The following is a 23,953-nucleotide window of genomic DNA, read 5'->3' as shown; positions in this document are numbered from 1 at the left end:
TTATGGCATCATACCATTGTGATTCTGGTATTATAAGAAGTAACTATAAATAGAATGAAAATCGCGACACTAGACGCGATACAGGTGGCTCTGATAGTGCGACCCCGATACACTATCCACTTGAAAATAAAGTCTGATATTGAATATTGGGATTTATCTTCAATGAATAATTTTGCTTGTATGTTTTGTCAAACAGCTGGAGGAATAATCACACTTATGCAAATTACATCCGGATAAAATTTATTTGCCTGATGCATGATAATATAAAATGAGAGAAGAGTACAGTTACCCCATCCCCTCTACTCCAATCCCCTTTCTATTTTGCATGAAATGTAAGAAATTAATATTTATAAATTTCACCCCGCGCTTCGTGCTCACGATTTTTTTTAGTGGGATATGTATCATTTTTATCATGTCCATTCATTATCACACTTTGGGGTCAGAATATAAAAAAAAATAAAAAATAATAGAATGATTGATTGATTGATTGATTGATGGATGGATGGATGGATTTACAAAATGAACGATTCTGATTGATTGATTGATTGATTGATTAATTGATTGATGGATGGATGGATTGATATTCATTGATTGATTGAAAAAAAGTTCGGTTCATTTTTTTTATTTGCGTTTCATTACAACTCTGCAACAATTCTCTCAAATTACACACCAAGCTTTTTTATCCAGTTGTACATGGGATTATCGACATCGGATGTGTAATACGACCCTCATATGTTGGTATTTTAATATGTACATTTCAAATTGAATTCAAAACGTACAACATAGGCTTAATACGATACGGCGTGATTAATTCGTGAACTTAGCGCATGCGCGAGTATTGAGAAAATTGTATAAAACGGGTGTCAGGATCAGTTAGCAGAATACATGCTCTTTACTGACTGTATCCAATTGAAGAAGTGGTGTGCCTTCGATGTGTAATTGTGGGACGTTGTATCGCTCTGTATACTTATTAATAATCTTAATTTGACTGTATTCGTCTTTGTCCAACGACTTTAATCACAATGGAAGATCAAACTTGGGACATCTTCTCAGATGAGCATCTTTATCAGGTAAATCAGATTCTTGTCTCATTAATAAACAATAATTGTCGATAATTTGAAAATATAATAGCAACAATTACCCGTGGCAGCACAGGGGGTAGGAGTCATTTTTCTTTATCAAAGTGTGAGTGTGGGGGGGTGACAATCTTGTATGTACAGCTAGACTGCCAATTCACACTGAAAGCCAGGCAGTTTATTGATGAAATATATTTAGACAACTGATTCATAGCAGACTTCTCTTTCAATATAGATAGGAGGTTCAATTAAGTTAAGCATCTTGGGTTGAAATGGAGGAAGAACTTCAATAATCACTACAGAGTGAAATCCAAATCTAACTATAAAATGGAAAAATGTATTAGAACACGGTGTATTCAGTAAGCAGTCAATAGGCAATTATTGTGATATATGAATGTTATGATTACATGTATTGGGTCAGAAATAAGTATGTAAGTACATTGCACATGTACCTTACAATGTACATTAGACTGCGGTTGTTTGTACTTTTTAAATTAAAGGTTGCTCAATCATATATAAGTATGGCAGGATGTCGAAAAGAAGTGAGAGTGAGAGAAAGGGGGGTGATAAAATGAGTGAGACAGTCTGTAAAATAATTTTACCAATGCTTGTTTATTACGATCACACTACATTAGTATTTTGTTAATCACACAGAAATAAAGTTTAACATATGAATTGGCGAACATAATACTAAATATAGTTCATTTATATTTGTAAATGAATTTTAGAGACATTAATTTTGTTGAATGTGTGTAGCAAAGAAAGAAAATACCAGTGTTACCAATGTTCCGAAGAAAATCTGATCAAATTTGCCCTTAAATTAAAGGGTTAATAGCAAATCTATTAAGAAATTTTTGATTTTGGGTTTTGGAACTTAGCACTGAGTTGATTATCAGACTCAACCAAACAACTTCATCACATGTTGGAATTTAGATTCACTGCGGCATTAATCATTCAATATAAATATTATGTCTTACGTAAAAATACTAACCATGCACTGGGCTGTGTGCAACAGAGCACTGGCACAGCTTGGCCTTTGAGCATTGAGTGGCAGGTAGCTGAATCTGTTAAAATACAGGATTAAATGTAAAGGATGTTTTAATGAAACTGGGCAGAAACATTAGATCTAGACCCTTACCCCTCAGCATATAGGCGCCGGAAGTGGGGGGAGGGGGGGCTGGGCAGTCGCCCCCCAAAACAAAAAAGTGGGGGCAAAACATATTTTCGCCCCCCCCCCAAAAAAAAAAAGTAGTAGTAATAGTATCATTGTTATTATTATTAAAAGTAGTAGTTGTAATAGTGTATATATAAAGTGTTCAAACTCTTACTTTACCTCACAGGTTTTTATGTTTAATAGAAAGAATTGTATTTTGTTAATCACACAGAAATAAAGTTTTACATGATTGGCGAACATAATGTTTAAATATAATTAATTTATTTGTAAATGGATTTTAGAGACATTAATTTTATTGAATGTGTGTAGCAAAAAAGAAAAAATGCCAGTGTTGCCAATTTGCAGAAGAAAATCTGATCAAATTTGCCTTTAAATAAAAGGGTTAATAGGAAATCCATTTAAGACAATTTTAATTTTGGGTTTTGGAACTTAGCACTGAGTTGATTATCTGACTCAACCAAACAATTTCATCATATGTTGGAATTTAGATTTACTGCGGCATCAATCATTCAATATGAATATTACATTTTACGTCAAAATACTAACCATGCACTGAACTGTGTACAACAGAGCACTGGCACAGTTTGATTTTGGAGCGTTGAGTAGCAGGTAGCTGAATCTGTTAAAATACAGGATTAAATATAAAGGATGTTTTAATGAAACTGGGTAGGTAGGTCATTGGATTGACCTAATTATCAAGAAAAGGTAACCTTCTCAAAGATTCATCATGAAGGTTTTATCTCCCGATTTCACTGATGTTGACATAGATTCTAGGCCTACAAATAATATTCTCACTTCATTCTCACCTGATCAGCAAGCAGGTGACAGTGAAGTGAGAATATTGTTTGTACGTCAAAGAAATCGGGAGATAAAACCTTTGTGATGAAGTTTTGCAACATGTACCGTCGCAAGAAATACAAACCGCTTGTGAGTTGTGTTACGCGTTTGCGATTACATTACTGCTGCTGCATAGAGTTCAAGTGCAAGTGACGCGTGAGCGGTATCTCGCGTCCCGGCCGCGCGTTTCCGTTTTACACCCTGGCGAAGGCATTTTCCGGAAAAGTAGCCAAAAAGCGACTAGTGAAGAGTCTACACACGTCGCTGGTTGCATGCAGCGTGCGACACAGGCGAGTCCACCACACCGCATGCAATTTGCACAGTTACTGATCAGAGCACAGAGTTCCTCGGCACTTCATGTACAGAGAGAGCGGCAGTCAGGAGTGAAATCCGAACATGCTTTTGCAGTCGCGTTGTTTATGAAGGATAGATAGATAGAGAGCTAGATAGAAATATGGACAGATAAAGAGAGAGAGAGAAAAAAAGACAGATGCTCGAGAAGGAGAGAGATCATAGAATTTGAGAGACAGATAGATAGATGTTAGATGAGATAAAGAATGAGAAAGACTGAGAAGATAGACAAATTAACAGATATAGATAGATAGATACATAGATATATAGATAGAGAGAAATAGAGAAAGACAGACAGATGGATAGATAGAGATGAGAGATAGATAGATGTTAGATAGATAAAGAGGGAGAGAGACAAAGAATATTAACAAATTAACAGATAGATAAGTTAAAAAATAGATAGATAAAGAGAGAGAATAAGAAAAAGACAGACAGATGGATAGATAGATAGATAGATAGAGATATTAAATAGATAATTAAAGAATGAGAGAGACAGAGAAGATTATTAGATAGATAGATACTGCAGTTATATAGATAGATAGAAATAGAATTTGAGAGATAGATATATAGACAGATAGAGAGAAAGACAGACATCAGCAAATCGGCAAGGCAAATGATCAAGGCAAACATTCTCATTGAACCTGGAAAGTATATTAAAGCACAGCTGCATTTGCAAGTACGGTATGTTGGATAACTTCGGTGCGGACTTTGGATCGCGCGCCCAGCTGATAATGTAAACAAACGTAGACGTAGACTCTTCACTAGTCGCTTTTTGGCTACTTTTCCGGAAAATGCCTTCGCCAGGGTGTAAAACGGAAACGCGCCAGCGGGGCATGCATTTCGCTGACCCGAGAGAGGTAAAAGGGACTGGGAACTTCGAAGCTATACGCAGGGCTGCGAAAAGGAATGCCAAAAAGTTACGAATTGTAAAAAAAACTTTAAATAATGCGACCAAAATACCACAAACAACCCCCTCATGACAATCTGTGAACAATTTAACCATGTTTAGAAAAAATTCCAGCTCCATTGAGTGGAAAACCACGGAGAAAAGCTGCTTCAAACAAACGGAAGGACACACAAGATTAGCCAAATTATAGTAAGGATAATGATATTTTTTTCAACAAAAGGGAAACTTTCTTATTTAGGTATGTGGGGGGGGGGGGCATGGCCCTGGGAAGCGGGGGTGCTGAAGCACCCCCAAGATTTGACTGGGGGTGCTGCATGTATCATTCTTCATTTGCAGCACCCCTTGGATTCAAATATAAATTACTAAATGTTAGAAAAAAGCGCCCCCTTTATCGTGACCAACATGACCAAAGTGACCTTCATTTTTTAGTGAAAGTTTTTTTTTTTTTTTTTTGCTTGTCAAATTTACATCAGCATCCCCAGTTAAAATATCGTTCACAGGACCCAGGGCCCTGCCCAACCCCCGTGTATTTTTTTTTTCTTGTTCTATAATCCTATATCAGGGGACGCGGAAGCGAGGGGCTGGGCGAGTGGCTGCCCCCACTTTTTCCCCAGACCATGTACAAAAACGTAAAAATTACCATATGATTGTGATTTTTTGCATGGTCAGCCCTCCCACTTTTGGCTCAGCCCATACACTTTGAAAACCGTTCCGGTCCCTGTATCTGAGGGCACAATCAGCACAATAGGCACCATCAGCTCAATGAAAGATTCTGCTGAGCTCAAGAACCAGTGACTTAATAGACATTTCTTTATTCGGATCAAATGTTCTCGATTGCATAATATGCTATAGTCTGGTGGGTGTTTCATAAAGCTGTTCGTAAGTTAAGAGCGACTTTAAGAACGACTGGTGATCCTTTCTTACGCGCTAAACCATCGCCAATTCAATATACATCTCACCGCAAGAAGGGATCACCAGTCGTTCTTAAAGTCGCTCTTAACATACGAACAGCTTTATGAAACACCCACCAGGGGCCTGTTGCAGAAAGAGTTGCCTTTAAAAACAACTAAAAATCAATTGGAAGTCACTAACCGTGCATCCCATTGGTTTTAAGTCAATTTCATGTTTGATTAATCACGTTTGATTAAAGATGTTATGCCAATATTATTTTTCCTTTCAAATTTAAAATCTATTAAAAAAGGAAATAGATAAATAGTGAATGAAGACGTGATTGGGTGCGTACTTTATTCAACGCCATAACGAAACTTGGACTGAGAGGTTTTCTCATGAAATCTGAAAGACGGCCCATCTCTCTTTGTTTAATGAATAATATATCGCATGAAATTCAAGCCAGTTGTGTGAAAAAATGCTAATTTATGATTACATAAATTATATACAATAGGATTTAGTAACTTCACATTATATTCAGCTTAATTCACATTATACACGCTGTAGTGTACAATGCTTGGTATGATCATGGAACTAGTCCATGTTATGATCATCCTCTTAAAACCAACGGTGCAGTTTTAACATTACTGTTTTTGAAAAAATAAAACACAAACAAATAATTCTTGTTGTGGCCGTATGCTCATGATTGACAGCACTCAAAATCTGAAGAACAGAAAGTGGTTGTAAACAAAGTCCTATATCATTGTGAAAACCAATTCAATTAAATCCACGTTTCATAAATATTAACAGTACAATGCACCAAAAATTCAAAAGTTCATAACGAAACATTATATCATCATTGGTGTCTGAGCTTACAATCAGAGCAAAGAGTCCTGCAATTGTTCAGTTTTCCCTAGATTGAGAATTGCAGTTTTAAAGGTCTGGTCCGCCCGATCGTTGTTGGAGCGGTCGTGGAGCGGTAGGGAGAGAGGGTCGAATTTCGCTCACAAAAATGATCATCCTCTTAAAACCAACGGTGCAGTTTTAACATTAATGTTTTTGAAAAAATAAAACACAAACAAATAATTCTTGTTGTGGCCGTATGCTCATGATTGACAACACTCAAAATCTGAAGAACAGAAAGTGGTTGTAAACAAAGTCCTATATCATTGTGAAAACCCATTCAATTAAATCCACGTTTCATAAATATTAACAGTACAATGCACCAGAAATTCAAAAATTCATAACGAAACATTATATCATCATTGGTGTCTGAGCTTACAATCAGAGCAAAGAGTCCTGCAATTGTTCAGTTTTCCCTAGATTGAGAATTGCAGTTAAAGGTCTGGTCCGCCCGATCGTTGTTGGAGCGGTCGTGGAGCGGTAGGGAGAGAGGGTCGAATTTCGCTCACAAAATTGGGGATAAAATCTAAAACAAAATAAAAACAATCGAAATCGAAAATGGTGAACGGTAGCTCCACGACCGCTCCAACAACGTTCGGGAGGTGTGACCCCCCGGGGGGAATTCGACAAAAAAAGTGGTAGGGGTGTGCCGCGGGCGAGACAAAAAACGGGGGCCTTGGAGCGGGCTTATTGTAAAAAGGAGGGTCCTCGGAACGGGCCTCGGAACTACAACTTTGTGAAAACGGGGGTCCTTGGAACGGATCGCCAGCGTGTGAGTACGTGCGTATGCACCCCTATGGAACGGGTATGCGTGCATGATGCAGCTAGCACGGCCTCCGTCGGCTGCGCTCGCCCAGAGACGATGGTCGGACAGCGCTCGATCGGCGGCCGCTTTTCACCAAAATTGCAGCAGATCAATGCGGCCGGAACGGCGTAACGAAAAATATGCGAAGCTTTGGAGCGGATTTCTTTCTTCTTTTTTCTCGATAAGAACAAAATGCTATGCCTTGGAGCGGCTTTCTTTGTTTTTTTCCCCCAATAAGACAAAAATGCTATGCCTTAATTGGAACAGAAATTTGGGTGTAAAAATGGGGGTCCCCTCCGCGGCACATACCCACTATATACTGAGTGCCCCCCCCCCAACCGGGGTGTGACCAGCCTTTACGTAATTGCAGTATACACGGTAGAGCAAGGCATTGATATTCCATGCAACAGGTAAAGTCCAAGAAGCAATTCGGTAGTGTGCCTGTGACAAGAGAAATTTCTTGTCACAGGCAAACTGGTATCATTTTAGAGCAATATTGAATAATGTATATTGACATTATATTGGTATTTTGTTAAAAAGTTATTTTGTTCATAAAACTTCAAAGATGGCCGTCATAACAGCAAAGTCTTAATGGTCATCTGTAATGAAAACGTACAAATTAATTCGCTAGACACTTTAGGTTATATATTTTTTAATGGTTAAAATGTAATGATACACTAGGCATAAGGACATTAACTATACATTCGATGGATAAAAGAATTTAAATAGAAGAATTTAAGTTGTGTAAAAAACTTCAAACAATTGATAGTTTTTATAAATCAAATTATAAAATTATTAATCGCGGTTTTATGTTTTATTGTGCCATATATGTGTGTGTAATATTCAAAGTTGAAATGTTTTCTTTTTTAGACTTATATTTTGAAAAAAAACAAAAAGAATCGCATATCAAAGATAATAAAAAATGTCAACATATTCCGTCAAGATATCAAAATGCGTGATTTTCGACATTCTTTCAGATTTTACGCTAAAAATGACACTTTCACGCAAAAGTGCGCTTGGCATCCGGCCGTACGCTATTTCTGGGTATTTTTGCAAGACTTTTAGCTGGGATGCCAAGCATTAGCAAGCATTAACAAATTTTGCCGTCCAAAGTATAAAAAATCGTTTTGGCCGGTCAAGCCCAGAAACCATAACATCTCGAGGTCGTCATATATTACTCTACATTGTATAGGACCATGGTCCATGATAGGACCTACTCTTAATCTTCCAATTTCTCGCCTATCAATTTTACTTCTTCCGAAGAAGTAAAATTGATAGGCGAGAAATTGGAAGACTGAGAGTAGGTCCTAGAGCAATATTTCTTGAAAATGTGTGTAGTTCTGAAAATGACTGTAAAACAGAAAAGGTTAAAGAGTTAAAGAGGCTTGACTAGTTGGATTACTGGATAAATGAGAAGATGCTAGCTTGCAGAGCAGGAGTACTCATCTATCAACTACTGAAGCCTCTTCAACCTTTTATGGTCTACTGTCTTTTTCAGGACTATGCTCATTTAAACAAAGGAATACTCGACTATCAACCGTCCACTTCCTCCCCTATCAATTTCACTTCTTCCTCCATCCACTTTTTCGAAAACTCTACATGGTGTACTGTCAACCACGTCTGCCAGTGGAATGTAATTGTTTTCTTCTAAATGATGTTACATAATGTACATCATGAACTGCGGTAGTTTGTTAATCAGTTTATGATTATTTACGAATGAATATTTCCTGGAATTTGATATTCATCATTTCCTAGTTATGTCACATTTTCCCCAGAAAATATGTAAAGAAAAAAAGAAGATTTTGAAGGAGTTATCCAAAAGTGCTTCCCAGCCATACAAAACATGCAAAAGGAAACACATAAATCGAGTAATGTTTTAAACTTTAATGATTTTCAGAAAAGTTTTAAATTGTTAGACAATTAAGCTTGTCATATTTCTTTTTCCTCCAGTTACAAAATATGAAACGTATCGCCCATGCATGGATAATCAGGGACTTCAATGCTGATTTTAGAAATTATTTGCATAGAATGGGGATTTAAGTGCTTATCGACGTATGCCACGTCAGAACAGTTATGACATTTTGAATTTGAAAAGACATTCATTATAGAATTTCTTTTGTTTCTGTTGTTACGCTTCTTCTGCTTAATACACTCCTTGTTTACTTGAAACTTATGATGATTGTGCTCTCTCGCGTCGTCCGTGTATGTAAATGTACATAAATAAATGTTTCTGAAAGGATATTGAATGAAAAATGTAATTTCTGGTATTTTGAGTCAATATTTATAAGCGTAATTCGTAATTTAATTGATCAGACATGAAAACCACATTCCGAAGCGATCGTTTGCGCGTAGATTTCATAGGTTCTCATAAATTATGAGTATAGTCTTTCGTAGTGAATTCTATGTTTAATTCTCAGGAAATTTATGTTTTGAATGCTCTTAGAAACGCCACTTTTATACTCCATTTTTACACAAAGTCGTTACCCTGGGGGGTCCCACACCCTCTCCCGCTCGATCGCTTCGGTTCTCACGCTGTCAAAAATATTGTGCCCCTTCGGGATTTTGCCCCCCCCAAAAAAAAAAAAAAAACTAGGTTCCGGCGCGCCTGGTTCATCTTGTTAATGATATTCGGACTTTGAGTCCCTTATTTTAAGTCCCTTAATCACTATACCCCCACACAGTTTGTCCAACGTCCCTCTGCCCGATATATCCTCCTGATTTACTTCCCTAAATTGCATTTTCATAAATTTCTCTTTTTTTGCAGCTTTGGCAGAAAAAAGCTGAGATCTATTGCCAGGGTGCTGGAGAGTTTAAGGACCGCACGTTTAAGAAATCAAATAAAGACGTCTTGGTATACCTGAATAGAATTGGGATTGGAGTAAGTTTTATTTCATTCTTATCATTTTCAATTGTATCAGGAGACTGATGTAATCAGTTGCTTCAATTTGGAAGGCAGGGTTATATTTTCCCCGGAATTTTTCTAACTCGATCTTAATTGTCGTTTAAGCAGTCCGTCTTTATACATCTCATGCTTTATATTTCGGGAACTGCTTTGCTTTTTCACATTTAACTTGACTTGTATACAATGCAACCCACAAAAAAATCACGAATATCGATGATTTATTCGAACTTATCACAGTATTAAAAGTATTAAAGCTTCATTCAATCTCTTTCATTTGATTTAATTCATGATGCAAATACGAAACCAAAATTTAGTATAGAGCCCCATCGATATATAGAGATACAGCGAGAATGCAATATTTTAGAGAATCAATATGACAATACGTTATATATACGGAAGCCAATAAAGTCAACTTTCAAATGACACCAACAAGTTGGAAAACTATTCATGCTTGAGTGAGCAGTACCCACTTAAACAAAGGGTATGGGAATTAAGTAATAATAATAATTTAGGTAATAAAAATAATTTGTAAAAGAACACGAATCATAAGAATGCCCCTTAAACCAATTCTTACCCTGTCTCGCCCCTTGCGTGCACAGGTACCATCACATTATTCTGACTCTCACCAACACAATGAGATCCACATGATTATGTTGAAATGCTACACTAAAATTATGATTCATTTTTCACTAATGCACTCAATTTCAATTTAGTAAATCATTAAATTTTGCCCAGGACACCAAAACTTATCTCAATAGATCTTTAGCATATCACCCTTAACCTCGCAAGTTACAAAGGAGTCACCTCTCAAAAAATGGAATTCCTGCCCACCATGCCAACAATAGCCTAATCTCTCAGGAGAGGGGGAAGGGGGGGGGGGCTAGAGAGGAGTGGCTAAAACGATGCTATGTTGACCTTTATCCAATCAACCTACTTAACCCACTTAAGTCCATGTCTCACCCCTATTCTCCTGACTCCCGTGAAATACGCTGCTGATATCCACATGATAAAGATAAAATCCTTTACTAAAAAAATACAATTCATGTGGACTTGTGCGTCAAATTTCAATTAAATAATATTCATGAAATTTGCCCAAACTACCAAAATTGAACATAATTGATCATTAGTTTATCAGAACACCCTCAACTTTGCAATTTTCAAAGGACTCGCCTCTCAAAAACAAAAAATGGAAAGCTAATTCCTGCCCATCCTAAATTTCATTTGGTGTCATTTGAAAGTTGACTATATATATATATATATATATATATATATATACAAATGACAAGACGATTTCACGTTGACCAGAATTTAATCCAAGCTTTCGGCCTAAAGCCTTCTTTAAGGGTTCTGTTTCTTTTGGGTCTTTAGGGCTGATGTGTGTATAGAGTGTCGTGAGTTCGGTTTATGAAATATTTTTTTTTATGGAAACAACAATGTTCTTAACAACTAGTAGAGCTTTAAAATGCATCAAAAAATGTAATTTGTTATTATAGCAAAATATCAGCCCCCCCCCTCCCCATTAATATCATTCCCCAAATCACCAAATACTTAATTGTGATTGAAATTAATTATTGCGGTGAAATTATTGCGTGGCTACCTCCTGTTCTGAAGGTAATATACCCCCCCCCCCCCGAAAGTGTCAGCTGAATAGATTGATATCTTTGTTTCACTTTGATACCAGAATGTTCAGAATATTGCATTTAAGTGTAAATATATTATGTAATTTATGCCACACAATATACCGGGGGCGGTGCCATGCACCGTGGTAGCACCCAATTAGAATGTCATTATTTCTCTCCCAATTGAAATAGGGTGTGTTGTAATATTCTTTATTTCGTTTATTTTATATGGAAAATCACAGGGGTGACCATTCCTGTTATCCCTCCCTGTGGTATACCCATGCAATGTACAATCAATACATAAGCTTGTCACATAACACAGAGAGTACTGAATCAAATAAAGTCAATTATGAAATACAACTACATTGAGTAGATGACATGTGTGCATGTATATTTCAAAAATAAAAATAAATATAAATCGCGTTTCCAGAAAAAAAGTCGGATAGGAAATAATCGATAATAGTATGCTCAAACTTATGATTGGCATTGTTAGTGCAATAATACCTATGGTGCAAACCAAAATGACTTATTATGAAACTCCAAGAAAACAATTTAAAAAAAAATCAAAATTGATCAAATTTCACTCTTCCCGATTGAATGATGTATGATATGAGAAGCAGAGTAATCGATTATTGTCGTTCTTTGATAATGAGTTCAAATTGAAATTACCTGACACGTCATTCGAATACAATTTTTTATTTACATGTATTAAATTAAATCAATCGATTTAATCAGATTAATGCATTTTGAAACAATTTTAATATATGAAAGAAAATAATCCATTCCCACTGAATTTTGATTTGATTTGATTCTCAAATTATTTTCCAATTTTCAATCAATAAAACATTGATTGAATTTGTAATAGTTCTTTGCGAACACATTAATAAAATAAACATGTGGGAATCAATTTTCATGAATTTAATTGGTTTGCTATTCAGTCCTTTGCTTGACCAAACTTATCTAAACCAATGCTTTGTTAGCTGTTCATTAAACGCTGAATATTTTAGAGGTCTCACATCTATTATTGATCACACTAAATATATAATCATTCAATTGCAGCCCTAAAAGTATTCCTTCGTTGAATTTAAACTTACATCACATTAATGATGATTATGATATTATTCCCAACCCATGCAGAGAAGCCTCATTGACAGTCTTTCTATCATCCATGTTACTGGGACTAAAGGAAAAGGATCGACTTGTTCTTATGTGGAGAACATTCTTGAAACATGTGGATACAAAACCGGCCTGTTAAGGTAACAAAATATCGTTATTGTCTTTTTTAATTTCATATTATCGGCCTTTCTAACTAAAAGAGATCAACAGTTCATTGTTTATTATTATTCCCGGTTGTACAAATTGTACATGTTTCCTAAGCGATTGAAAACTTTTGAGGTTTCTTTTCTTTTGATGATTAAGCGTGGAGGTCCCGGTGGAGGTTTTCCTTCTAAAAACACAAGTATAGATAACTGCTTAACGAAATTTGTTAGTATTGCATTAACTATAGTTTCTTTGGAAACAGTTTGCATATATTTACTGCTGCTTTGTCTGGCAGTAAATATGTTATTTAATAAGGTTAACAGATCTTTTTTAAGAATTGGAGGTCTACATTAAGAATTTAAACCGCTTTTTCTCCTTTTCAAAGTTCGCCAACGCTCCTCGAAATCAGAGAGCGCATTCGTATCGGAGGCACAGTCTTGAGTCAACGGACATTTGCAGAATATGGATTAACAATCCTAAAAAGACTTGAGGAGACAGAAAACGCTGATGACGAAGGGACAACCTTTAAACAACCAAATCTTATTCAGTACCTTACCGTATTATGCATTCACATCTTTCTCCAAGAAAAGGTATGTAATTTTTCAACTGACTGGTATAGGCGGCATGTTAATAATCATATCACCTTTGACGAAAGTGGAGTTCGATTTGAGTTTGTTTAAATGAATATAATTTATACATTATAAAGCCTAAGGTAATATCCCAAAGCCCATATAAACTTCACAACCATTACCTACTATTTCTTATGTTTGAAATGAGATTCTAAAGGTCGTCTCTTAATTGAATTTTTTTCAGTATCCGCTGATCATGTTCGTTGATTATTCATGGCGCTAATATATATTGTATTGTCATTAATTATAATAAGTTTTTATAATGAACGCGACTTTGAAAGACATGAATAAATTTTCAGTTTAACAGTAAAGTTTGTTAGGAGTAAATACAAAGATCTGGACCATTATTTCCATCATATTAATTGCAAAAGAAGAATAAGAAGAGTAAAGAAACATATACCAAGGCATTACAGTTACCTTGAAGTTACCTTGATGGCCACATCTCACTGTCTTCACGACGAAAGTGTACAGATGAGTGTGGCAGGGTTAAGGAGGCTCTTAGAGCCCATTTAAAAACCCAATTTTGATAATTGTGTCTTAAATTGCAGGAGTGTTGGTGCCTCAATTGTGGACTGTGGGAGTTTATTCCATTGATTGACAACCCTTTGGCTAAAGAAGTGTTTCCTTATATCCAGTCTAGATCGTTGCTTAGCAAATTTAAGAGTGTGTCCTCTTGTTCTGTCACATTCTACTCTCTTGAAATAATTGTCCGGGTTTGATTTGTCTATTTGTGTAATAATACGGTATGTTTGAATGAGGTCTCCCCTTTCTCTCCTTCTTTCTAACGTAGTAAGGTTTAGTCTGGCGAGCCTGTCTTCATAGGGATCATTTTCGTAGCTCTTGCTTGGACCTTCTCCAGTATTTTTTTGTCCTTTGCTAGGTAGGGGTTCCAGGTCTGCATTGCATAGTCCAAATGTGGTCGTACCAGAGATTTGTACAGTTTCATGATCACTTGTCTGTTTTTATATGTAAAGTTGCGCTTGATCATCCCTAGTACCATATTGCCTCTCTTGGCCGCTGCTGCACATTGGGAAGCAACTTTTAGTGATTTATTGACAAGAATCCCAAGATCTTTCTCTTCAACTGTTTCTTTTAGTGCAGAGCCATTCAGTGAATACACTTGGTTAGGGTTTTTGGATCCAAAATGCATCACACCACACTTGTCTATATTGAATCTCATCAGCCATTTTGCTGCCCATCTATCAAGGTGATTGATCGACTGTTGCATACCTTGTATGTCATCGTCAGTTTGTACAGCGTGTATAAGCTTGGTATCATCTGCAAATTTGCTGATTGTAGAGTCATTGTTGATTCCAATATCCATGTCATTTACATACATCAAAAAACAGATTGGGCCCAGCACAGAGCCTTGAACAACTGAGCTGGTAACTTCCTTCCAATCGGATTCTGCTCCTTGTGTACTAACTCTTTGTTTACGATACAAATATTTCCCTCTTTGATTAATTAGAGGATGATGAAAGTGGCCAGATTAACTGTTTTTTTAATAATCTTTTTACAGGTTGATGTTGGAATCGTTGAGGTCTTTGTTGGTGGTGAAACGGATTGTACCAATATATTCAGGTATTAAAAATGTCTTCACTAAACTAAATTCGCAATAAGACGAATTAGGGAACGTGATTATTTTTTTAAATGTGTATTTCAGCCATGAAACCTTTTTTTTTTCAAATATTAGCAGAATCTAGATAATGATAACAAATTGTTATTGATGGCAAATCTTTGTTTTAATTGTTGATCCTTGTAGTTCACATCAAGGAATGCAATTGGTTAATGTTACGTCATTTTTATTTCTGTCTTATTTAGTTGGGATGGGTTTGAGTATATTACATACATGTACATTTACAATGAGATATGAAACTAAACAACTTGTACTGATAAAGTAAACATATAATGATAATGAAATATGATCAGATGAATCATAATTTTTAATTCAGGGATAGAAGTATGATAAGCTTTTCATCTACTTCTACAAGATTTTTTAGGAGTAGCAGAAAATTTTCAGTTTAAACACTACAACGAATGATTTTGTATATTACAATATAAATCTGTATTTTTATTTTTTTTAACAGTTCACCATCTTGTGTTGGTATCACAACCCTTGATTTGGATCATCTTGGTAGACTTGGGGAGTCATTGGAGAGCATTGCTTGGCACAAGTCAGGACTAGCAAGAGTATGAATTCATTGATTGTTCGTTTTTGTTAACTTCGATTACAAAGGCCTAAATTAATAGTTCATTCTTTTCGAATAATTTTCAAAGATCACTATGACGTAACAAAATAGATTTCATAAATGGGACGAGTGTGATTTTCTATATTGATACCGAAGCTATTGCCAAGTATACAGGTGCAAACGCCTTCTTCTGCATACAAACCTGGGCCCGTCTTACAAAAAGTTGCAATTAATCCGATCAACCTCAACTATATTAGTCCAGGATGGGCCCCATAGAAACTTGACCAAACCTTGTTTTTTTATATATACAATATTATTTGATGGTTTCTTGTCAATTCAAGGGTGCTGATTACGAATTTGGATGATGCCACTCGTGTAACCTTGAGCATTTTCCGCAAATTGGCAAAATCCAATATGGCCGCCAAAATATGCAAATTATCCATGAAAATCCTAAAATTGTCCACACATGGGCCATGGAATGCATAAAATTGTGTAGCAGGAGTGAAATACTCTCTTAAAAATAATTTTTGACAAAATATGTATTTTCCTGATATTCAAAATGGCCGCCATAGGCCAATGTATATTTTATGTACATTATGAATAGGGAAAACTGATTTTCGCAAAAATGAGCACTAAACTGCAAAAAATCGCGATGTATGAATGAAGTGATATGCAAATCATCATTGCTAACGAGATATATCATTTATTATGTCATATGTGGGAACATTTCTGTATTTTGGTATCTAAAATGGCCGCCACTACCCCAAACAGTATTGCGTACAATGGCAATGGGGGCCAAAAAATTCACAAGAATCGGATCACTAAAATGCATATTATTAAGATTAAATAAGTAGAATACTGACTAAAAACATAATTGGTAACGAACTGTATTATTAAAATGCCATGTATGTGATGAATGTTTCATTTTGATATTTAAAGTGGCTGCCAAAGGCCATAAAAGTATTATGCACAATGAGAAAAAAGAGCAAAGAAATCACAAGAGAGAGCACTATAATGCATATATGTGTGATAAGTGAATGGGATACCATCTAAAAACATATTTTCTAACGAAATATATCATTCAGGTTTCAAGTTTGTGTTAAATACTGTATTTTGACTTTCAAAATGGCTGCCATAGACATTAACAGTATTATGTACAATGCAAAGAGGGACACCAATATTTACAGGAGTGAGCACCATAAATGCACTCAATATTGTCCACACATTGGCTATGAAATGCATAAAATCATGTGGCAGGAATGAAATACTCTCTGAAAAAATGATTTTTGACAAAATATTTATTTTCCTGTTATTAAAAATGGCCGCAATAGGCCATTGTATACTCTATTATGTACAATATAAATAGGGAAAACTAATTTTCACAAAAATTTGCACCAAACCGCACAAAATCGGGATGTATGAATGAAGTAATATGCAAATCATCACTGCTAACGAGATATATCATTTATTATGTCATATGTGGGAACATTTCTGTATTTTGATATCTAAAATGGCCGCCACTGGCCCAAAAAGTATTGCGTACAATGGCAATGGGGGCCAAAAATGACAAGAGTGATCACTAAAATGCATATTATTAAGATGAACGAGTGAAATACTGTCTAAAAACATCATTGTTAATATGCCATGTAGGTGATAGTAATTTGACATTCAACATATTCAAAATGTAAGTTTTACCGTGATTAAATAAATACAATACAATACAATACAATGCCCTATATTTATTATGCACAATGCGAAAGGTGAAACTAATTTTTAACAAGAGTGAGAATCATAAAATGCATATAACTGCGATATACGAGTAAAAATATTGTCTTAAAAATGATTTCTGACTAAATACATCACATATTGGTCGTGGAGGTAATAAATGCTGTACTTTGAAATCCAAAATGGCTGCCCTAGGTCCTAAAAGTATTGTGTACATTGTAATATGGGACATATTATTTTGACAGAATTTGACTCTAAATATTGCATATAATAATGAATAATATTGTTATGTAATGGTTAAATATTGTCTAAAACCTTAGTTTCTAACGAGTTACATCATAATGTTGGGTAATTAAGGTGATGAATGCTGCATTTTTAAATTGAAAATGGTCACCTCAGTCCCTTATCCTATAATATACAATAATATACAATTTTAGTGGAGACAAATAATGTTAACAAAAGTAGCATATGGCAGCCATTTTGAATGTTGAAATACAGTATTTATTAAATTTCATAGGATATTATATATTTTGTTATAAATCATGTTTCCAGACAATATTTCACTCATACATCACCATTTGGCCAAGCAAAGTCAAATTCTGTTGAAATAATTTGTTCCCATTCACATTGTGCATAATACCATAAGGGCCTGTAGGGGCCATTTTTACTTTCCAATAACAGTATTTATCATCTTACTGGCAGAATAAATGATATATCTTAATAGAAATTATGCTTTCAGACAATATTTTACTAATAGATCACCATTACGCACATTTATGGTGCTCACTCCTGTGAATATTGGTTTTCCACTTTGCATTGTACATAATACTGTTAATGTCTATGGCGGCCATTTTGAAAATCAGTATTTTAAAAATACAGTATTTAACACAAACTTGAAACCTGAATGATACATTTCGTTAGAAAATATGTTTTTAGACGGTATCCCATTAATTTATCACACATATATGCATTATAGTGCTCTCTCTTGTGATTTCTGTGCTCCTCTTTCAAATTGTGCATAATACTTTTATGACCTTTGGCAGCCATTTTGAATATCAAAATGAAACATACATGGCATATTGATAATATTCCGTTAGCAATTGTGTTTAATCAGTATTCCACTCGTTTAATCTTAATAATATGCATTCTAGTGATCATTCTTGTGATTTTTTTGGCCCCCATTGCCATTGTACGCAATACTGTTTGGGCCAGTGGCGGCCATTTTAGATATCAAAATACAGAAATGTTCCCATAAATTACATAATCAATGATATATCTCCTTAGCAATGATGATTTGCATATATTACTTCATTCATACATCGCGATTTTTTGCAGTTTAGTGCTCATTTTTGCGAAAATTAGTTTTCTCTATTCATATTGTACATACATGTAATAAAGTATGCAATGGCCTATGGCGGCCATTTTGAATATCAGGAAAATAAATATTTTGTCAAAAATCATTTTTTCAGAGGGTATTTCATTCCTGCCACATGATTTTATGCATTTCGTAGCCAATGTGTGGACAATTTGAGGATATTAATGGGTAATTTGCATATTTTGGCGGCCATATTGAATTTTGCCAATTTGCAGAAAATGCTCAAGGTTACACGAGTGGCATCATCCAGATTCGTAATCAGCACCCTCGAATCGACAAGAAATCATAAAAAAATATTGTATATATAAAAAACAAGGTTATGCCTCTTCTATCCTGGACTATATATGGAAATCTTTAAAATAATGTCATAATTTTTAATGCAGGAAAATTCCCCATTTTCTTTTCTTAAAAAAAAGCATACCAAATTGTTAGGGCATCGATGAATGTACGAATATATGTCTAGAAAACATTCTGAACAAACATTCATGAGTGTATAGGTCTGTAAAAGTGGAATAAAATAAATGAAGTAATAAATGAAAATGTTTTTGTCAACAGAAAGGGCGCCCCTTATTCACAGTCTGCCAGCAACCGGGACCACTGAAAGTAATGGCTGAAAGAGCAGCAGAATTTGGGGTAAGTCAAGAAAGTAAACACATTTTGCAAAATTCAATTTGACTAAGAATAATGTCAGCTAGAGCCCCATATACCCCAACCGTTATGTTCATTTGACAATGAAAGAAATTGTAGGAAAACACCATTGGTTTGGGGAAAACTAGTTACATTGTATATCAACAACAGGAATTAGTATTTATTGTGTCTATATATACTGAAAAAACATAAGTTTTTAAAAATATACAAATTTATGGCTCTTCTTATTCTATAATCAAGGTGTGCTTCTTATTTGATTTCATTCGAACAGAAAGCCGAAGATGCAACATTTCATGAGTTTGGTATAATAGGTTTATTTAAAATATTGATTCGTAATCGTTTAGAAATAGAGAAATATTGTTAACGCGGGAAACTGCATTGCTGAAGAAAACAATTCATTTATTGCAGGTCATTGTTTACATTTGTAATCATGTTTTAGACATGTAGGTATTTATTTATCAATGATTTTTTTAATTAAAAATGCATCGCATTGTTGTATCAAGAATTACATGGAAACACTTGTAATTATGAAAATATATATTGGCAAAATAAGAGTGGTAATCGCTTTTTGTAATGCTTACCTTCCCCCATTCATACCTCAAAATTTCCTTGAATTAAACAAAATTTATCCAATATGCATGAGTATCATGTCCACATCAGTTCTTACAGGATCGTGAAAATATATTATAAAAATATATTCCTTTTACCGAGTGTTACGATTGTGCTCGCAATTGTTTAAACGATTTTGATAAACCGTCACCTGATTAACCACATATTATTCTCTATCCACTGCAAAATCACTGTAAAATATTCCTCCTCAGGCAATCTTGAAGATTTGTCCTCCGTTGACCGAGCACGATTTCGGTGGATCTCCCATCGAAGTCGGTCCTGAGGGCGGTCATCAGCTCATCAACGCCAGCATTGCTATCCAGCTTGCACGACATTGGATTGAAGAACGAGATCCACACCGATTCACATTCGATGGTATGTTACATAAGCCAAACATTGATATTATCATTGAAAGACTTAAATCCTTAAACTTCGTTTAAAAATAATGTTATTGAATGAAATGCAAACAAATTATTGTAAACAATATCGAATTGAATTATTGAACAACATGTCGTACAAACTATTATAAACAATACATTTATAAAAAATAGATAACGTAACTCTTGAAAGACTGGAGAGTCAGCTTGATATTTTCCGTGAAAACATGAGTAATTTGACCCATTATACACAACATGTTTAGGGTCCAAAATAATATAACTGGTTAACAATTAGAATATCGGTATATCTCTATATATTATTTTTCTGGTTTTTTTTTCTATCTGTGTCTATAGCTACTAAGCAGGAGATCTATCCATCATCCAAGACATCCATTGATGTTAATGGTGGTATCATAGTTGACGAGATACCTTTCGCAAGGGCTTTCATCTTACCTGATCAGTTCAAAAAAGGTTTGGAATGATATGTGTGTATATATATATATTTTTTGTCCGGTATATGACTTCAATCATTGTTTCTTATTCGGGATCACTTCATTTTTAACGTACATACACTCTGAAACAAAAGGCGAAAAAGATGCCGGAAAAGAGCCGCTGCGGAGGAATGACAGTTTTTTTTTCTACCACTATTAAACATGCTGTCACTCATTGGCCTTTTTAAAAAGTTATTTACCCCTCTCTATCCTCCCATTTTTAGAATGTGTAAAAAAAAACACTCTCCGAATTAAATGGAAGAAATAATCAATACCAAAGCCGTTTAAGATCAAGTGTACGAACTTAGGCGCTGATGTGCCCATTATAGATCCTTGAGTTGCTGAAAATATATTCTATTGAAAGATGCGACGTAATTTGTGTATTGATCTAGACAACAAAATCAATTAAAATCCAATGGAATATAATAATACAGGAAAATAATGTGTAATCAAAGCAATCTATTCGCCCAACTTCGTCAGCATCGTCTCATTTGCCTGATATGACCTTTTATAAATTCGTGGAATTTTATGAGTATTATTGGTTTGGTATGTATTGGTAATAATAGCAGTGCCTTTTTAAAGCGCCATGAGCACCGAAAGGTGGACCTGTGCGCTATATAAGTAGCCACCATTATTATTATTATTATTATTATTATTATTATTATTATTATTATTATTATTATTATTATTATTATTATTATTATTATTATTATTATTATTATTATTATTATTATTATTATTATTATTATTATTATTATTATTATTATTATTATTATTATTATTATTATTATTATTATTATTATTGGATTGGTATGTATTAAACAAAACAAATAAATTGAACTAAAAAAAAACATTCGTCCCCTTTGCAGCTCTCAAGGAATGTTCCTTATATGGTAGATGTCAGACCGTTCGAGGAAATCAGATCACGTTCTACTGCGATGTTGCTCACACGGTCAAAAGTATGGCTTCCTGTTCGAAATGGTTTCTGTCTAAAGCTGATACTGAGAAGGAAGGAATGGATGGCCGTGTAACCCGTGTTCTTATATTTTCCATGAGGCCCAAACAACAGACGCCCGAAGTTCTTGCTCAGCTTTTGGTAATAATTCATTTTGAATAACTGATTACACTTCATTTTCACCATTTCAACTCGCTAACTCGCTGAACTCATATGTACCAATGCATTAGTTAGTTTTCCAAATTAAAATCTTTAAAGTGTATACATAAAATGATAGGAAGGTTAAATCATCGCAACTAATCCACGACCAATTGATAAAGACAGAATTAATAAATATATATATAGTAACAAAATATGCTGAAGATAAATGGTAATGCTTTCAAAGCCAATATAGTTTTTATTTCCTCGAATTTTCGACGGACCTCCGTCTTCTTCAGGAGTATATACAATGTGTGGTATCAATCAGAGAAAAAAAAACTATATTGGCTTTGAAAGCATTACCATTTATCTTCAGCGTATTTTGTTACTATAGTATTAGAGAAGCCAATACGTGAAACTTTAAGATATATATATATATATATATATATATATATATAAATGTGTGAAGCTATATATGTACAACAGCTTTGGCAACTCTTTTATTTAAATATTGTAAAGAAATGGATGAAGAGAACAATGGTAGACGTAGCTTAAATCAAGGTTCCCCCAAAGCCGTCTACCCTTTGGAAAAATTGGTTATGCCGAAAAAATGTCTCTATATTGCTATACGATTATTGTATCAGAATTCATAATGTATATTTCATTAATTCAAATGAATGTTGCAGCCATCATATCTTCTTTATTTGGACTATGTTACTTTAATAATAATGGTGTCATGAGTGAATTAATTAAAAAAATATTAATTTAAAAATTTGTAATCTCTTGATGCGTTTCTTTTTACAGGGAATTGATTTTGACGCAGTTTTGTTTACTCCAAGTTGGATGACATATGGCGAACATGACGAGGCACATCGTAAGTAATTTACTAAAATTGTTTGTGATTTGAGAATACTTTTTTAATTATTTTTTTGTGAGACGATAATCTTCTTAACGCGATAAACAATAGTTTGATTACTGACAGGGTTAACCCTCTCTAAATAGAATGAAACAAATAAGCCATTACATGAAAAAAATAAGTAAATGAATAAATGAACAAATCAAATAAATGAATGAATCAATGAATGAATAACTAAATAAGTAAATGAATAAATAAACTACTAAATAAATAGATAAATTAATTAGTTGATTAATCACTTGAAATTCAATAAATAATAATTGAATTAATGAATGAATAAAAAAATAAATAAATCATTTGACAAATCGTATAGTATAGAATAGAATTTGGCAATTAAGTACAGTCTTTTAATCCAATGAGGCGGATTCAGGAAAGCGTAAATAGGGCGTACAGAGAATTATCCATTATGAACTTTTGAAGGCGAAAAAAAGTAATATTATCACTTTAAAAAAGGTCATAATTTTTGGTTAAGTTGTTTGTTTCGTTTTGTAAATATTGATAATATTCTCCCCGCTCCCTCCCCAATTTCTATAGCCATTCGCTTCAAAAACCCGACTTATCGATGCACACCTCAAGACGAGCTTATCAACACTCACCAAACTCGAATGAGTTTTGAGTATGTCCGTGCAATGAGAGATCCCACCAATCAGAAGAAGCCAATCATCAAGGAATTCCCATCGATTTCAACTGCTCTTCAGTGGCTTGTAGGCGGTACAGACGATATCTCTCAGAAGCTGATGTCGTTGGCGCCAAAAACCGATGATCATTTCGATGGCGGGAACCACATCCAAGTGTTGGTTACTGGATGTGTCACAGTGGTTGGTGGCGTTATCAAATTATATGATCCTTCGTCTGTCCTCGGACGTGATCATTTATAAACGGTCTGCATAACATTGCAGTACTTAGCAGTATGTATCCATGCTCCATCCAAAATCACTATTATGGATTACTTTGGAACATTTAAAGGTCAAGTCCACCTCAGAAAAATGTTGATTTGAATCAATAGAGAAAAATCAGACAAGCACAATGCTGAAAATTTCATCAAAATCGGATGTAAAATAAGAAAGATATGACATTTCAAAGTTTCGCTTATTTTTAACAAAATAGCTATATATGAACGAGCAGTTACATCCAAATGAGAGAGTCGATGATGTCACTCACTCACTATTTCTTTTTTTT

At 34.6% G+C, this 23,953-nt stretch overlaps 1 protein-coding gene across 1 annotated transcript; it reads left to right on the top strand.

The window, feature by feature from the left end:
• The first annotated feature begins 870 nt into the window (after positions 1-870).
• Positions 871-23,807, top strand: LOC121411313 (folylpolyglutamate synthase, mitochondrial-like). Its single transcript, XM_041603973.1, has 12 exons — positions 871-1,070; positions 9,706-9,819; positions 12,600-12,718; positions 13,108-13,312; positions 14,871-14,932; positions 15,439-15,541; positions 19,196-19,273; positions 20,110-20,272; positions 20,629-20,745; positions 21,635-21,861; positions 22,663-22,732; positions 23,309-23,807. The coding sequence occupies exons 1-12, from the start codon at positions 1,023-1,025 to the stop codon at positions 23,650-23,652; spliced, it is 1,650 nt and encodes a 549-aa protein (XP_041459907.1). The 5' UTR covers positions 871-1,022; the 3' UTR covers positions 23,653-23,807.
• The last annotated feature ends 146 nt before the right edge of the window (positions 23,808-23,953 follow it).

Source organism: Lytechinus variegatus, chromosome 3 (assembly GCF_018143015.1).
Source record: "Lytechinus variegatus isolate NC3 chromosome 3, Lvar_3.0, whole genome shotgun sequence".
NCBI lineage: Eukaryota > Metazoa > Echinodermata > Echinoidea > Temnopleuroida > Toxopneustidae > Lytechinus > Lytechinus variegatus.
The sequence above is the reverse complement of the archived record's forward strand: the minus strand, read 5'-3'. Positions and strand labels throughout refer to the sequence as shown.

Excerpts from the sequence above, each read along its gene's own strand:
- LOC121411313 (XM_041603973.1), top strand. The coding sequence starts at position 1,023 with ATGGAAGATCAAACTTGGGACATCTTCTCAGATGAGCATCTTTATCAG. Across the intron at positions 12,719-13,107 it reads TACAAAACCGGCCTGTTAAG|TTCGCCAACGCTCCTCGAAA; the intron begins GTAACAAAATAT and ends TCCTTTTCAAAG. Across the intron at positions 21,862-22,662 it reads AAGTTCTTGCTCAGCTTTTG|GGAATTGATTTTGACGCAGT; the intron begins GTAATAATTCAT and ends TTCTTTTTACAG.